The following is a 15,129-nucleotide window of genomic DNA, read 5'->3' on the forward strand; positions in this document are numbered from 1 at the left end:
CTTCTATCGAGCTGGTAAATATTTATTAGTAAGCCCCTAGGGAGTTTTATTTAAGAATATGGATGGATGTTTGTAAGTTGAAAACTCTTCCGACTCATTAGATAATTTGTTTTATCTGTTTTCTGAAAAAAAAACACACAAGAAATTGGTTTTCGATTTTAATATGCATATTAATCACCTAAGAAGCTTGTTAAATGCAGATTTCCTCTTCCGGCAGAACAAAGTCTGATATCTCATGGTGGTGGGGAGTAAAGAATTCATACTTTTGTATATTCTTCTGTGGATTTTGTTGAGTGGAGCTTTGTTCCAACCTCTTCTAGGAGCAGGGTGGCCAACTTAAATTGTTTCCAAATACAACTGCTTCAACGCACATAAAAACAGTATTCTAGAATAGCATTTGAGGTAATAATTGTATTTTAGAGGGTTTACTAAAATACGTCTATGTTTTAAATTCAAAAAAATCATGATAGTATGCTCTTTCTGCTTTTATATCGTCTCAACTTAGTACAGTAGTTTCAAACAAGTAAATCATATAGAATACTGAGCACAAAGTAGCACTATCAGTAATTAAGTGTCTCTAAAGCTATAGTTCTCAACCTTGGGGTTGTGACCTCTCTGGGAGTCAAATGATCTTTTCACAGGGTTTGCCTAAGACCATTGGAAAGCACAGATGTTACAATTCATCACAGTAGCACAATTACAGCTATGAGGTAGCAATGCAAATAATTTTATGGTTGGGGGGTCACCACAGCATGAGGAACTGTGTTAAAGGCTCACGGCATTAGGAAAGTTGAGAACCACTGATCTAAAGTCACTTTATAGCCATGTTTTAATACCACCAAGGTGATACTTCTGCTTAATAATATTTCCTCAGAGAAATAGATTAACCTTTACAAAGACAGTCTGTGTGGTAGATGGGGTTTATAAATAATAGTCTATGCACTGTTGGCAGATTTGGAAAACCTGCAGCTCTGTGGTGTTGCAACCAACCATCATTTGAAAGAGAAAAAAAATTAAAACAACTGGCTTAAGATGTAGCTTGATAGATAGAATTCTTTTCTACCAATCATAAAACCTCGAGTTTGATCTCAACTACTGCAAACCCATACTTGGTGGAGTATGCCTGTAACCCTAGCATTTGGGGGTTGGAAGCAGGAGAACCTGGGGTTCACAGTCATAATCACACACATAGAGAATTCAAGGCTAACCTGAGCTATGATATCCTTTCTCAAAACAAACAGCCATAGAATGATTTTTTTAAATGCTTCTTACATGGTTTTAAAACTCTTGCCTTTCTATACAGTTGACTTCTGCTCATCCCTCATTTATGTCTGTGGACAAAGGTCTCAGGGACCCTTCATCCCATGTACAGTCCACATTTTATCCTTTCAAAATCTCATCTATTTTTGCTTTACTGAATTTATGACAACTACAATTATAGATCTTTTCTGTGATTAATGAATTTTATGTCTGTATCTTTGGTGCCCTGTGAATTCCTCAGTAGATTCTGTTTCATTAACTGCTATTAAATTAAAAACTTGACCTGAGGCCTGGCAAGGAGAAGCATCTAATATGCTCTATGCATGCTTTAATGAATGGTGGTATAATAGAGAAATGCCAAATTATAAAAATATCAGTGATTTTTTTTGACAGGCATCAATGCTTATTATAGAACTGTTTTGTTGTTTGGATATGGCAGGCACACTAGGACTGTCTGAAAGATGAAACTGTTAGAATGTCTCATGTAATGATGACATTTAAGACCACAGAGTCAACTGAAAAAAGTGATTACTGAAGATCAGTGTAAGCAGACCATCAAACTACAGCTTAACTACTAGATCATAGACTTTGCATGCTAAAATATTATGCCTAATCTGAAATGCTGGAGACAGAATGGCCTTGTGGGGACTGTGGGAGAGTGGGTGGGGGAGAAGAGTAGGGCCATAGGCAAGGCTCTAATAACAAAAGGTTTCAAATTTAATCAGAAACAAATACAACTTTCAAATCTTGAGCTAAAATAGGGGTACAATTCTGAATGAATTACCACTTGCAGAAAACTACAGCACATCATCATTTAGTGTATGTAAAATTGTAATGATACTAAGTCTTACAACTGACAGAACAAACTGTGTATTTATTTGAACATGAAATGAAAAATTGAAATGGAAAAAGTTAGTGTCTCAAATGCCCCTGTAAAACTGAACAATTGGAGTATAATCCCCAAACCAAGGGTGCTTGGAAGATGTGCATAGGGGACAGGCCAAAGCTGTAGAAGTCACACTTCTTCGATGTTATAAGATGAATGTGCTCAGACTACATAGGTAACTCTTTAATTTGGGGTGATTATCTAAGGCAGACAGTCACAGTCCTGATTAGTCATTTTGTGATGTCCTCAGAAGCTTATTAAATTAAAAAGAGGGAGGGGCTGTTTTCATGAGACAGAGCTCAGCCCTTCTCAGTGGCATCCATGCTTGAAGAGCAGATGTAAAGAGACAGATTGGATATTGGAAATATTCCCATTATTTCCAACTAAGAGACTCCTGCTTGATTACAATTTCTTTTTTTTTTCTGGTGACTCCACTGTTTATCTAAGGAAGGAACAGCTTGCTCATTCAGCAAGTATGGCTTCTGAGATATTAGAAGAATAGTACAAGTGAACAGTAGAGGTCTCAGCCATTCTGCAATGCCTCCTGTGAAGGACAGCAGTGACCTTCATTCCAACACCTGCATTTCAAATATTCAGATCTGTAGTATTAAGAACTGTGTGGCCCTGGTCTAAGGGAAGGGATTTCAACAATCTGTATTCTTCTTTTTGGAATTTGATAACTTTAAGGCGTGGAAGCTTTGGCTGAATTTGTCAGGTTATTGTCTGCACCTGTCACTTTATATAAACTGACTTAGGAAAAAGGGATGTGAATGCTCCTGACCAATTTCTGAATTGTAAAATGGGGATAGTGGTAGTGTAGCTGGAAGATTTCATGTGTCCTGCTTGGTCCAAGGTGGGTACAGATCTTTCCTACTCCCCCAAGTAAACACACAGAGGCTTATATTAATTAAAACTGCTTGGCCATTAGCTCAGGCTCATTATTTACTAGCTCTTACACTTAAATTAACCCATAATTCCTATTTATGTTTAGCCATGTGGCTTGGTACCTTTTCTCAGTTCTGCCTTCACTTCTTGCTTCCTCAGTGTCTGGCTAACTCTGCTCTTCCTCTTCCCAGCATTCCTTTAGTCTGCTCGCCCAAGCTATACTTTCTGCCTGGCTACTGGCCAATCAGTGTTTTATTAAACCACTGTACAACAGCATTATCCCACAGCAATTGCCTGCACTTGTCACTTTCTATGAACTGACTTAGAAAAAAAGGGATGTGAATGCTCCTGACCAGTTCCTGAATTGTAAAATGGGGATAGTGGTAGTGCTGCTATGCCGATCGATGTGGATCAGTTCAACAGTGTGTGGTCTTAGCTAGAAGTATATAACTGGGAGTTCTTAGGACTAATCTGCATTTGTAGGTGTGTATGCTTTTATATATCATTAACTGAAGAAGTAGAATCATTAATTTTGGAAAAAATAGCTTTATAAGGTATTACTTCAGCATTTTCAAGTTCTTATTTTAAGCATAAGAAGATAATTGTATTTTAATTTGTCTCCCTAACTCAGTTTCTCTCCTTTAATTCTTGCTGGTTGAGTTTGCCCCCTACCCAGATTTATTTAATTGGGCAGTCTCTACCTTCAATGTACCGTTGTACACTGCAAGTATTCTTTTCATGTTCATATTGTGTGATATCCAAAACATTTATAGAAACCGACAGCTACATGTGCCTGGCTCCTAAATCTCCACCATTGTAATCTGACTTATATGTGCAGTTATAAACCTTTTTAAAAAATTTCCACGTCATATGCAATTGTCAAAATTGGAGCTATTGTCATAATTTTGTTTCATTTTTCAGAATGTTGCCATTAAAGATTGTGCTGAAATAATTTTCATGGTTTCTTCACAGTTTTCCCCCTTTCACACAACATAAAGCAAAGCTTTGTCTATATGTGAGCAAAGACAAGAGTTTGGAGAACCTTACAAGCCCAGCCTGGTTAGCGTTTGAGAACCATCCCAAGTGAAATCCTCAACTATCCCATTATCCCTTTGGGTTGGTGGTGATCAGTGTCTTCTGGATTCAGATATAAGTCTATGCAGGTCACTGTATTTCTGTTTCTTTCTTTCTGCAGTTTATTGCTTTTGCTTCTTTATTCTTCATCTTGGTTTCCATCACAACCTTTTGCCTGGAGACACATGAAGCTTTCAATATTGTTAAAAACAAGACAGAGCCAGTCATCAATGGCACAAGTGCTGTCCTCCAGTATGAAATCGAAACGGATCCTGCCTTGACGTATGTAGAAGGAGTGTGTGTGGTGTGGTTTACTTTTGAATTTTTAGTCCGTATTGTTTTTTCACCCAATAAACTTGAATTCATCAAAAATCTCTTGAACATCATTGACTTTGTGGCCATCCTCCCCTTCTACTTAGAGGTGGGACTCAGCGGGCTGTCCTCCAAAGCTGCTAAAGATGTGCTTGGCTTCCTCAGGGTGGTTAGGTTTGTGAGGATCCTGAGAATCTTCAAGCTCACCCGCCATTTCGTAGGTCTGAGGGTGCTTGGACACACTCTTCGTGCAAGTACCAATGAATTTTTGCTGCTGATCATCTTCCTGGCTCTAGGAGTTTTGATATTTGCTACAATGATCTACTATGCTGAGAGAGTAGGAGCCCAGCCTAATGACCCTTCAGCTAGTGAGCACACACAGTTCAAAAACATCCCCATTGGCTTCTGGTGGGCTGTGGTGACCATGACTACCTTAGGCTATGGGGATATGTACCCCCAAACATGGTCAGGGATGCTGGTGGGGGCCTTATGTGCTCTGGCTGGAGTGCTGACAATAGCCATGCCTGTGCCTGTCATTGTCAACAATTTTGGAATGTACTACTCCTTGGCAATGGCGAAGCAGAAACTCCCGAGAAAAAGAAAGAAACACATTCCTCCTGCTCCTCTGGCAAGCTCACCTACATTTTGCAAGACAGAATTAAACATGACTTGCAACAGTACCCAGAGTGACACGTGTCTGGGCAAAGAAAACCGGCTTCTGGAGCATAACAGATCAGGTAAGGCACGATTTCAAATGCGTCCCGTGGAATACTTGGTAGATGAGTGTATCCTATAGGTAGAACGTAGCTGTACTTGTTTTCTGTAAATATACATGAGTTTTCAGTTTTGCCTCCTCGTAAAGCGTGTGTTTGTGTGAGGCTTGTAGGTAGCTAGACGGTAGCATTTCTACATATAGATCTGCAGAGCAGGTCTGTGGGGTTTTCTAACGTTGGTGGGACTGACCTCTGCTGATGGTGCCAATATTCTCTTTTGCCCATTTGTTGCTTCTGTACCAATGTCTCTTCGTTTCTCTGCATGATGTGGTGGTATGATCTTAACCATTTTCCATTCCTCATTCTCAAAATGTTCGCCTCCCTGTCATTTGGCTTGGTGTGTTTGTCTCAGTTTTACCTCTGCCTCATGGTACTCTGCATCTCAACCTCACTCACGAGAAGCAGTTACTTAAGGAGAATGGATGCTTGCACATCAAAGGCCTAGACACTAAAGAGGTGATGTGGAAGACAGATATTTCAATGAGAAAGCTCATTATTAGTAATATGCTAAATTGACCAATTTTTCATTGTTTTAAAATTAGGTGGGATTTCTAAGCCTAATACTTTTCATGATGCAAAGTTACATATAATGCACAAAAAAGCACTCACCATTGTTCAAGGCACAAGTCAACTGTCATGGTAACCAATGACAAAATTCCACCTCTTTCTGACAATCATTTCTTATGGCATTGTGCCTTGGTCTCTACTCTCTTCTAGAACTGGAGTTTGAATATTTTATTGCTTGGCATTTGCTGGAATCCCACTCCCTGTGTGCTAGATGTAATCTACAGCTGAGTGATTCTAGCTTGAGAGTCAGTCTGTCCAAGCCAAGGCAGAGTTCTTGCTTGTCTATTATGTCCTAGTAAGATATAATATATTTTAGATTAACAATTGAAATAGCTTACTTTGAAATTTAAAGTAAATATATACCACTCTTTTAGATCTACTTTAACTATTTCTTATATTAAAAAAAACAGAAAGACTGTTGGTGATCTCGTGTCCCATTTAGTAACAAGGTCCCATCTTAGATGCTTCTGAAAATTTTTATGAGGCAAACAGACGACTCAAAGAAGTGTGATTGGAGATGAACTGCTGTTCAAAATTTTCCTCCTCAGTCCTTATATGCATTTGGAAATTCACCTGCTAATTCCATCAGCACATATCCGACAAGTGTTAAGAATATCTATCTGAAAGAGAGAACTTAGAGAAGGTTGTTACTCATGACATTGCTCTCAGTGTATTTATGCAGAATCCTTAAGAAAGGCATGGGCAAAGAGGACACATCTTCCTCTCTACTCAATATTATAATGTCAAGCTAGTGTGCAGGCTGATATAGGTATAGAGAAAGCCCTTGGCAAGCATGCAGAAGTAAACATCACTTTCACAGACATGGGGGATCTTGCTGAACATTTTGCTCAAAATGATTTTGAGTCTTTAAAGTGACATGGTAGTTCTTATGCTTTGGAATTATGTTAAATAACATTTTTTTTGGGGGGTGGGTGGGAAATAGAGTCTCAGAAAAGTAGGGAAAACATGCCTCTTTAAGAACTGCAAGACCAGTAACTACTTCAGAGATTTTCCTTAAGGATACTACACTCTTAACCATCTCCATTCATAGTATCTGAATAACATGTAACACATTACATGGTAACTCTGTGCTAATTGATCACTGCACTTATTTTGAGTTCATAGCACCCGGGTGAAAGCTAATTTATCCATGAGATAGATTCCAAAAATGAATCAGAACTTTGTAAGGAACCTTTCTCCCTTTTTTGATACATTTCCATTTTACTCCGTGTAATTTTTTTTCTTTATTGTGGTGAATACTGTGATGTGACTACTGTGTTTTGTATACTGAGTGGCTGGACTACAGGCATCTGTTGTAAACTCTCTGTACTGTCTCATTTCCGCATCCATCACTGTCTGTCAATGGGCATGGTGCTGTGACCAGTGTTATCAGGTGACGACAGTACAGGAAGTGAGCCGCCATTATCACCTCCAGAAAGGCTCCCCATCAGACGCTCTAGTACCAGAGACAAAAACAGAAGAGGGGAAACATGTTTCCTGTTGACGACAGGTGATTACACGTGCACATCTGATGGAGGGATCAGGAAAGGTAGGCATTTGCATTTAATCAAATCATACTAGGTAACTTGGCCATTGAGTAAGAGTGATGCAAAATGCTCCTTCATCTCATTTTCCAAGGAACGCTGCATGTGGTGATCTTTGATGCTCTCCATCACATCTTCTCTCATTATAAGCACTTTATAATCACCGTTATGACAGACTATTTTATTGTTGCATTACCCTTTTTTTTCTTTATACTTCCTTCATCCTTTCATTTACCATGTGTCTATGGGTAGAATTTTAACAGAAGAGGTAAATATCATTAGGTCAGTCATTAATTATAATTAATTATAATTATAATTTTAATAGTCTTTAAAAGTTATCTTTTTTGTTAAAACAGTACTCACTAAATGACTCTATGACTTTATTTGTTAAGTAATTGATGACCATTAAACAATGGATAAGGGCATATTCTTTTTCAGATGGAAGAACTAAATACCCTGTAAATAGCTTTCTCAATCCCTACCTAGGCAGCTAACCAGTAACTTCTCTGACTGCCTCAATGGGCAAGATCCTCTGCTCTGCCACGTGCATTTTTTTAAAAAATCACTTGAAAGGTCACTTATATGATTAAAAATACACATTTTTAATAACAAAATAATTATTAAATCCATTAGTATTTTTCAGTAGACACTAAACAGTACTTAACATACAGGAGATGATAAATATTTGTTGACGAAATTAAAATGGTTGAGCAAGTGTCTTTGATAAAGAACAAGTAAAGATCTATAATGATTTATTACCCTCATTGACTAAATCTAAACATAAACTTTCATAGTTTGCTCCACTCTAGTCTGTAATTGAGGTCCACATTTGTTATGCAAAGCAGTTTTTCTAATTCTTTAGTGTTTTAAGATGTCCTCCTTAAAAAGTATCTCATAATTCATACTCTAGTTCTCTTTCATTTCTTCTGAACATTTTGTTTCTTCTCTGCTTCAGTGTCTTTGAGGCATGAAAACAATGACAGTATTTTTTGAAGAGTAATATTTGAAATAATTCTTCATCCCAATTATTTTCATCATTTCCATGTGTTCCTTGAGCTAAAATGTGTTACAGTCCTCTGAATGAGTTTCTTTATTAGTTTTACATTTATATATGTGCTGAAGAGTTTAAATGTTTAAATGATAGCTAAAATCTTATAGTATTTGAGCAAAATATATGTATATACATTAGGTAGTAATATCTTGTGTTCAAAATACTTTACTAAGTGCATATATATCTTAAAAAGCTTTATCTCTGTATATGTACATGGATATATGTGTATATACACATTTACATGTATATGAGATCAAACATATGTATTTTATGCATCTTCCATTAAAGTATTATATGCAGTGCTCATGCAAAGGTAATATGTTTAAAGGTCTTGATATCAGTTTTCTTCCATGTCAAATAATACTTTCTACTTTAAACTGTCAAGAATCGTCTGAGAAAACTTTTGGATACTATAAGATAGCACGTTAATATCAACTTTTACTATAAAATTGCAAAGCTTTGTGAACAAAGCAATTAATAAGATATTTATTTTGCATGGAAAGATACATGTAATTTTATTTCACACATGAAAACTTTACTTTTTAATGAGGACTTTTTTGGGAAACCGAGTAGCTCACATGTGCTTTTTGTGCTTCGTCATTCCTTCCCACACCAACTCTTCCACATTCTTGCTTCTTTATGTCATAGCTGCATGTTCTTTCCATGTGGGTACTGTTTATGGAAACACAGCCATTTTGACTTTGTCTTCTATTGTCACATCTACCAGAAATCCACCCATTGCCCTTCCTCGTTCCTTTATAGAGCTTATAGAGTTCTTTTATTCTACCCCAATATTTACTTCCTATAGGATTTATTCACTTTTCAAGATGATTATTCTATGAATTTTATTTCAAAGTTCAAAAAAATTCTCTGTGTAAGTTAAAAAAATTGGATTCCTATTTGTTATTTCACATATAAATATGAAAACATTCCATAATTCCTTTAGAGAAAGGAAAGATTCATTTAAAGAGTAACCTTCCAAGATTTAAGACCTTTGTGTTTCCTTACAACTGCCTTTGAGTAGTTATCTAAACTAAAGCCTTCATGCACACCATATATATATAAGTGTTGACAATATCCCAATTGAGCACATGCTCCTAGAAGCTGAATAAAATTTGAATTTTGTATTCTGATGTTGGGTCTAAGTAGGTTTACTATTGTTTATTATCATGAGTAACTTAGTAATTAAATCTTCATTGATGTTTTCAGTCACTCCAGGAAAAGCTTAATTAAGCAAAAAAAAAAGTATCAGAATTCCTAATCAGAAATATTTAGAATAGTTAAAACTAAAGATGTATAAAGAACATGTAATTTTACTAATTAAATATGTGTTGCTAAATGGGGAGAGCTTTTTCAAATGATATTAAATTACTGATATTAAAAAGAAAAGGATCTGTAAACAAATAAGAAATGTTTACTTTAAAATCTATAATTTTGAAGAATAATTAACATTTAGAATATCAATCAAGATTCATATATCACTGGGTGTTTAAAATAAAGTTATCTAATAGATCATTATATTTCTGAGAATTGTATAAAGGGCTTGGGGTATAAAGAACCCCTTTAAATGTGTTCATTGCAGTAATTAACATTCATCAATGTTTATAATCTAGTTTACATTTTTAGGTCACATAATCAACTTCTACTGCATAGGAAAAATCATTTTCTCTGTAATCTTCCAAGTTATAGTGTCAGTCATGGCAGAGAAGAGCAGTAATAATGGAGTTACCATGCACCTGGTTTCTATGTAAGGATAAATTATTTTCAATTAAAAATAAAATGAAGGCATTCTTTCATTAACTATCACATCATCTAGTAGCATGGAATGAAAACACACCCTCTTCTATGTTTTATAATAAAGGATGTTAAAAGAACAGAGGCAAGTAAATGTTTATTCAACAGAAAATATATCTCCCAAACCACTATTATAATTAATGGATGGTGAAATATCTATTCACAAAACCATTTAGAAGACATCCAGTCTACTGGAAATCAATGCGTGTGCATGTGGGTAGTGGTCATTATTCTCCTCTCCTGTTCCATCCAGGGTTAGCCTGTTATAAGGTTATTATGGAGTCTGTCTTGATGCTTATTTGTCTTGACCTCTCTATGTCAGATTAATAGAGAAATTATTTCAGTCCCAATTAAAAGAAGTAGAGGTAGTTACAAAGGACTCTTTCTTTTCTCTTCGCCCCACATTCAGCAAGCACACTAGAACCCATGGAGAGTACTACACAGTCTAGAGGAGACACCAGACAAGAAGCTCATTGGAATTGTGTGCATTTACTCAATTTTGGTTGCCCTACAGGAAGTTCATTTCCAGCCCTGTAACTGTTCAGTGGAACTGCCAAAATGTTTATTTCCAAAGCTGTGTGATAGGACTCCATTTTCATTCAAATGTCTTGCTTTCTACTTCATGTCACACTTTATATGAGATGCACCCCAAACTCATTCAACTGCCTATAATAGTCTACTGAAAATGCTTCAACATGTGAATCACTCAAAAGGTCACAGGATGGGGTCACTGGCTGAGTGGTAAAGGAAAACAACCAAGCTAATGTTCCTGAAAAGTTGTTTCATCTAAGTACATGGATATCACTAACAATAGATTAGTTTGAAAATTTTGGACCGAAATAAAATTTGCCTCAATTTCTAGAGGGTGAGGGAAAGAGTTGAAGTCATCCAAGAACATCAAATTCAGATTTATTTCACTGAAATTATGACTCAGTTTACATTTCATTTGCTTCCTTTTTATTTAATTTTATTTTATTACCCAAGGGATTGGTAATATGCTTTCCATCCTGTATCACCCGGATAATGGCACTAAATGCCATTATTATATGAATCACCCTTTTAAACATGTAAAGCTCTAAGAATACATATGTTGGAAACAAGTGTCCTCTTCAAGTTAAGCATGCTTCATTAGCTACTAATATTAAAGTTGAAAAAGAAAAATAGCTCATGTATTTTTAATTTTCAGAAACACATCCTGAACTTTAAAAGTGTTGAGTCTATAATCTTATTAAAATTGCTTTGCCTAAGTCTTAGAAGTTCTTGTAGTCTCTATGGCCAAATTACATCAATGCTAACTATAATCTGGACATAAATATGCTTTGGAATATTGTAGCTATAATTTGTGATAGATGGTTTAATAGTTTCAGGATGCCAAATACAGTGAATTTCGGTTTTTAGAAGTATGAATTGTCCCAATATTGAATTCATTGCAAATGGTTTGAACACAAAAAAAAATAGCACTTTTGATTATTCTTCATGGTATTGTTTGTCTCTGTCTATTTCAACTGATGTCTGTGCATTTTTTCATGAAAGGATATGAAAAATCCCGAAGCTTAAACAACATAGCGGGCATGGCAGGCAATGCTCTGAGGCTCTCTCCAGTAACATCACCCTACAACTCTCCTTGTCCTCTGAGGCGCTCTCGATCTCCCATCCCATCTATCTTGTAAACCAAACTGCATCAACTGACTAAATTATATCAATACAAGTACTGTTTACCCTATAATGGAAATAATTCCATGTAGAGTTTCTCCAGGCTCCATTAATACAGTATAAATCCTGCATGATATTTCTATTTGAAGTCAGAGATGCTACTTGAGTAGCTAAAACATCTTATTCTGGCTTTAAAGATGATCCAAAAGTAGTGCTACTCCTCAGTATGAATTGCCCCAAATTTCCTGTTGCAATACAGTGACCAATAGTGTCAGATTTTGGCCAGTACACTGATATATAACCACATCTTCAGGGAGATATACTTAAATAGTGTGCTTCTAAATGCCAACCACTTCACTGGACCTTCATTTATTGTGACTCCAAACCATTCTGAAGATGTCTGGGATCCTATCTAGATTGCACATGACATGACTTCGGTCAGTTCATTTGCATGGGCCATCTTGTCTGTATCGCCTGAATACAATGTTGTAGAGTCCTGGGACTGGCTGGCTCAGGATATGTGTCCTCGCTTCAAGCCATCCTGCCAACGTGAAAGCACTGGTCGCCTGTTCTGCATGTTGAATTGTGGGGCAGGGAGGGTGCCCTTTTGCTTGGTATTTTCCCCTTATTCTCTGATAGAAATATTTATTTTAAATACCTTAATTTTGTGATTTACTTATCTTCAAAAAATGTTGTATTGGTGTTCTGAATGTTTTTGGTTGTTTGTACACACAGATAACTGCAAAGAGGTTGTCATTACTGGTTACACGCAAGCCGAGGCCAGATCTCTTACTTAATGACTTGGGGAAGGCAGAAAACATGAGAGAAAGGTAACTGCTAGCCAGGCTTGCATTGTTTAGCCAGGAATTTCTGCTTGGTAATAGAGCCATTTCCCCCTACTATAAGTCCTAGAATTTGTCATTATTTTCAGAGGTTAGAGTGCTAAATATTACCCAAAGCTCTCGTGTATTTTCATTTCTGATTTTGTGTGAACATCAAAGGTTACTGATGTTCACTGGAGGGATTTTCGTTTGTTTTGTTTTGTTTTTGACTAGCCTTAAAATTTGCATCAAAGGACTAACCAGACTTTTCAGGCCATGTTTAATCAGGTGCTTCGTCCCGTGTGTTGTTTCGGTCTGTCTGTCTTCGCTCCTTGTCTTAACCGTATATGCTATTTGTCTCCATAGAGGGTAGATGTGCCCTGATAGGCTCTTTAAACTTAGCACTGATTTCCCTACCTCCTACCCCCTGTCTTGTTTGCTACTTGGAGCAGCCTCTCTGCTTTGTACATACGTTAATGATGCTCTGTAGACTACCTAAATTAATAGGCACTGTGAATCTTCTTTGATGAGCAGGACTGAAGCAGCAATTTCACCATAGTACTCGGTTGCCTACTGCACTGTCAATTTCTACTACCTAGTAACCAGCATTCATCACTACATTCCAGCATACATCCCTAGGGAGTCTTTTCAGTCTGGAGGGAAGATAGTCTGTTTACACATCCCTACCAAATGCTACAGCAATAGTGTGTCTGATATTTTTGGGAAAGAAATGCCATAATATAATTGCAATGTTGACAATACTTTTGATGCATTGTTTCTTAAGATTGTTAATGAAGTCCTACTTCTCATGTTTATTTTTGATAGGAAGACAATTGTCACTTTTGTTATTGGCTAAAGACATGTGTTACTCTTCATTCCCAAGCTCTAGAGCATGAGCTGCATGTCAGAGATCTTGTAGAGCAATGCATTTACCCAGGCGTAGCTATCTGAGATTTAGAGATACTGTGATTCTTTTGATAACACCACTCATAGAATGCTATAAGTACTCAGAGGTTTATGGTAAAGAATTAATACGCTGTCTGGTGCTGCTGTTATAGACTGCAGTGTTATGCAGAATTTATCATGGATTTTTGACTGCTGAAAAAAAAGGGACAGTGAGATTTAGCCATACCAAGGACTGTACTGGAAACTTCTGCTACTGAATGTGCCCTGATGTGACCAGTTTGCACTCGGAAGAGGTCCTGCACCTTCGTGAGGCGTTTAAAGCTTTTAAAGGCATGGAGGCTGGAACTGAAATGGTGCTTGCCATGGAAATCTTCTGCTTTTCGACTGACCAGTGTCCAGGAAACAACTGTAAATACCAACGTGTGCATGGGTCAACCCCTCTGACAATCTCATAGCACAGGAAGCCAAAATCATGGTTAATATCTCCAAAGCTTTGAGAAGTGCCCACAAGGCTCGGAATGGCTCCTCTCTGGCTCCTGGTGGTTTTGTTGAGAATTAATGAAGGCAGTGAATCTGATGTAGTATAGTTCTGTTCTCATTTCTCTTATTTGTGCACCGTATGTTGGATCTACAAGCACTGACTGCCTCATTTTCTTGCGAACCACTTACCTATCAGCTTGTCAACTGTGTTGTAGACTTTTAGTGTCTCCATATAAAATCTAACTCGTTTTTAGTCATGTATTCATTCAGTTCTGGAAAAGTGTTACTATCTAAAAGAAATTCACTGACAGTATTCATAGTTTAAGTCTTTTGTCCTTGTTACCTCAATTATAAATATTAAAAATATAAATTCTGGCAATGAGAGTATTTTTTTATTAAATGATCAAGGAAAATGTCAGTATATAGTAGAATATTATCAAATTATATCTTAAAATGTCTATTTTGCATAACAGAGATATTCTTCAATGAATTCTTTTTTTGTGAGCTTTGTGGCTAATGGAGCGTGTATTTGTCTTTAACACTGCTGTAGTTGAAACTGTATAAAAGTTTTTCATCTTGCTTAATCAATATTTACAGAATCTATTAGTTCCCCTGGGATTCTGAATATACTATATAACCGAATTATGAACCCCTGTATCGTGTACCTTTTGTGACCATCTCAAGGTGCATGCCTAACCTTGGTGATAAGCCAATGGACATGTTACTAACTGAAATGAAGAATAAAAGGCAAATGAGCTGGGGATAAACTTGAATCCTATCTGATTAAATTATTCATCTCATTCTCTGGGCTCCTTTCTTTGTGTGCTGCTATTTCAACAGACCTTTACCATTGTTCTGCTTCATGGTTCTACCACACACACTCACATGTTCCAAAGAAGTATGGGAATGAAGGGCTTTTAAACCACTGAAACTCTCATTTTTATTCAAATCTTAGAAATATAGCTGATATTTTCCTGTTCTTTATGTCTTCTTGCTTCCTCTGCTTAAATTCCTCCTTAAAAGAGTATAAAACCATCAATTACAATGGTACTCAATATTTATAGGCAATTTTATCATCAATACTAAAATTTTACTTATATTTCTGATTTGTCACAGTTGTGGG

At 36.6% G+C, this 15,129-nt stretch overlaps 1 protein-coding gene across 11 annotated transcripts in view; it reads left to right on the forward strand.

Annotated features, from left to right (window-relative positions):
* Positions 1-14,806, forward strand: part of Kcnc2 (potassium voltage-gated channel subfamily C member 2) — a 195,888-nt gene extending 181,082 nt beyond the window's left edge. For 3 of the 11 annotated variants that reach the window (XM_052753370.1, XM_052753371.1, XM_052753372.1), the window contains exons 3-5: positions 4,227-5,154; positions 7,142-7,306; positions 11,680-14,806. In XM_052753370.1, the coding sequence (XP_052609330.1) occupies positions 4,227-5,154; positions 7,142-7,306; positions 11,680-11,816 (1,230 nt within the window). In that variant the 3' untranslated portion in view covers positions 11,817-14,806. Of the gene's footprint in view, positions 1-4,226; positions 5,155-5,542; positions 5,647-7,141; positions 7,307-10,555; positions 11,394-11,679 lie in introns of those variants that run through there. The other 8 variants (XM_052753377.1, XM_052753380.1, XM_052753378.1 and 5 more) reach the window with 8 other exon arrangements.
* The last annotated feature ends 323 nt before the right edge of the window (positions 14,807-15,129 follow it).

Source organism: Peromyscus californicus, unplaced genomic scaffold (genome assembly GCF_007827085.1).
Source record: "Peromyscus californicus insignis strain IS unplaced genomic scaffold, ASM782708v3 Scaffold_24__1_contigs__length_46423439, whole genome shotgun sequence".
NCBI classification, from domain to species: Eukaryota; Metazoa; Chordata; class Mammalia; order Rodentia; family Cricetidae; genus Peromyscus; species Peromyscus californicus.